Source organism: Apaloderma vittatum, unplaced genomic scaffold (assembly GCF_000703405.1).
Source record: "Apaloderma vittatum isolate BGI_N311 unplaced genomic scaffold, ASM70340v1 scaffold27884, whole genome shotgun sequence".
Classification (NCBI taxonomy): domain Eukaryota; kingdom Metazoa; phylum Chordata; class Aves; order Trogoniformes; family Trogonidae; genus Apaloderma; species Apaloderma vittatum.
This window is the reverse complement of record NW_009713698.1, coordinates 1-1533: the sequence shown is the minus strand read 5'-3', so window position 1 is coordinate 1533 and position 1533 is coordinate 1. Positions and strand designations below refer to the sequence as shown.

At 44.4% G+C, this 1533-nt stretch overlaps 1 protein-coding gene across 1 annotated transcript in view; it reads left to right on the top strand.

Moving 5' to 3' along the window:
* LOC104273225 (SERTA domain-containing protein 2-like) overlaps positions 1-1527 on the top strand; it is a 1916-nt gene extending 389 nt beyond the window's left edge. The window contains 1 exon segment of the mRNA XM_009868474.1: positions 1-1527. This exon segment is cut by the window's left edge and continues 23 nt beyond it. Coding sequence (XP_009866776.1) covers positions 1-570 — 570 coding nt within the window. The 3' untranslated portion in view covers positions 571-1527.
* Positions 1528-1533: the final 6 nt, after the last annotated feature.

Below are 1533 nucleotides of genomic sequence, written 5' to 3'. Positions count from 1 at the left end.
CTGGAGTCCTGCCTCACCCCGGCCTCCTTGCTCGAGGACGACACTTTTTGCACTTCTCCGACCGCCCCGCACGACGGTCCGACAAAACCGCCGCCTCCCGCTCTCCAGCCAGTCAAGGACAGCTTCTCCTCAGCCTTGGACGAAATCGAGGAGCTTTGTCCAGCACCTACCTCCGCAGAGGCAGTAGCAGCCGAAACAGCCGCCGGTGACTCTAAGGGCCACCCTGGCGAGTCCAACGTACAAAAGCCCGAGGGCTTCCCCGAGAGCAGGCCGGCCGAACCCAAACTCATGGACTCGCTACCTGGCAACTTCGAGATAACGACTTCCACGGGTTTCCTCACGGACTTGACCCTCGATGACATTCTGTTCGCTGACATTGACACGTCCATGTACGATTTTGACCCCTGCACGTCTGCCACGGGGGCTGCCTCAAAAATGGCTCCTGTCTCCGCGGATGAGCTCCTCAAAACTCTCGCTCCCTACAGCAGCCAGCCAGTAACTCCGAATCAGCCTTTCAAAATGGACCTCACAGAACTGGATCACATCATGGAGGTGCTCGTTGGGTCTTAAAAATAGAGAAATAGAGCAACTTTTTTTTTTTTTTTTCTAATTTTAAATACCAGTATATACACTTGGTAGTATTTCCATAGTCCCTCCCGCCCCCCGATTCACAGCACTGTGCATGCGTCCTTGCTTGCCTTTTTTGGAAAAGAAAAGGATCACACTAGTTTTTGCTTCGAGCAGAGTTGGAGTGCCTTCATCTATGTATGACCACTTCTAATGTATTTTTTTTAAAGTGGTTCCTCAAGGAAGACCGAATATCCTGGTATAGGGAAGAATATGTATTGTAGACAATGTTATGTTATTACAAAACAAGAAAAAAAAAAAAAAAGAAGAAAAAAATGTAAAAGCTAAGCACAAGGATTATGTTGGGGAAAGCTGTAAATTGCATGTGCATATTTGTCTATTTTTTCTATAAGTTTTATTGCAAGAGGTAAAAAATTTTATTATTTAGATAATCTCAATACCATTTTAGCCCTGTATAGATTGACTTAGCAATTCAGCCTTTTGGAGGCATTAACCTGCTCCTCTATAAGTGTTGCATTTACATGGCTGTTTAGAAACTGCTGCCCAAATTTATTTTATATTTTTGTACAGATTCTGCAGTTTATGATATTGTTTTTTCTAAAAACAAATGCTGTTTATACACACAAAAAAAAAAATAGCTATTTTGATAGGATTTGCTCACATAGTTCCTGCATAATTCAGATGTACAAGAACCACTTGTACTTTTATACAGAGTTGTAATGTTTTATATGTGTATGGTGCAAAGAGAAAATTGGATCAAATAAGCCTGCAGTTGGTCTCCCTGAATGCAAACAAAAACAAAAAGTGCTTTAAGAAAGGGCTGGGAGCCGCTCCCCGAGGAGTTTCCCAAGTGTTTGCTCCCCGCTGTGCCCACTGCGCGCTACTGTGATTCCCGAAACTCAGAGCCATGTCCTTTTCCAACACGTACGTGAAGCAGTCGGCAGG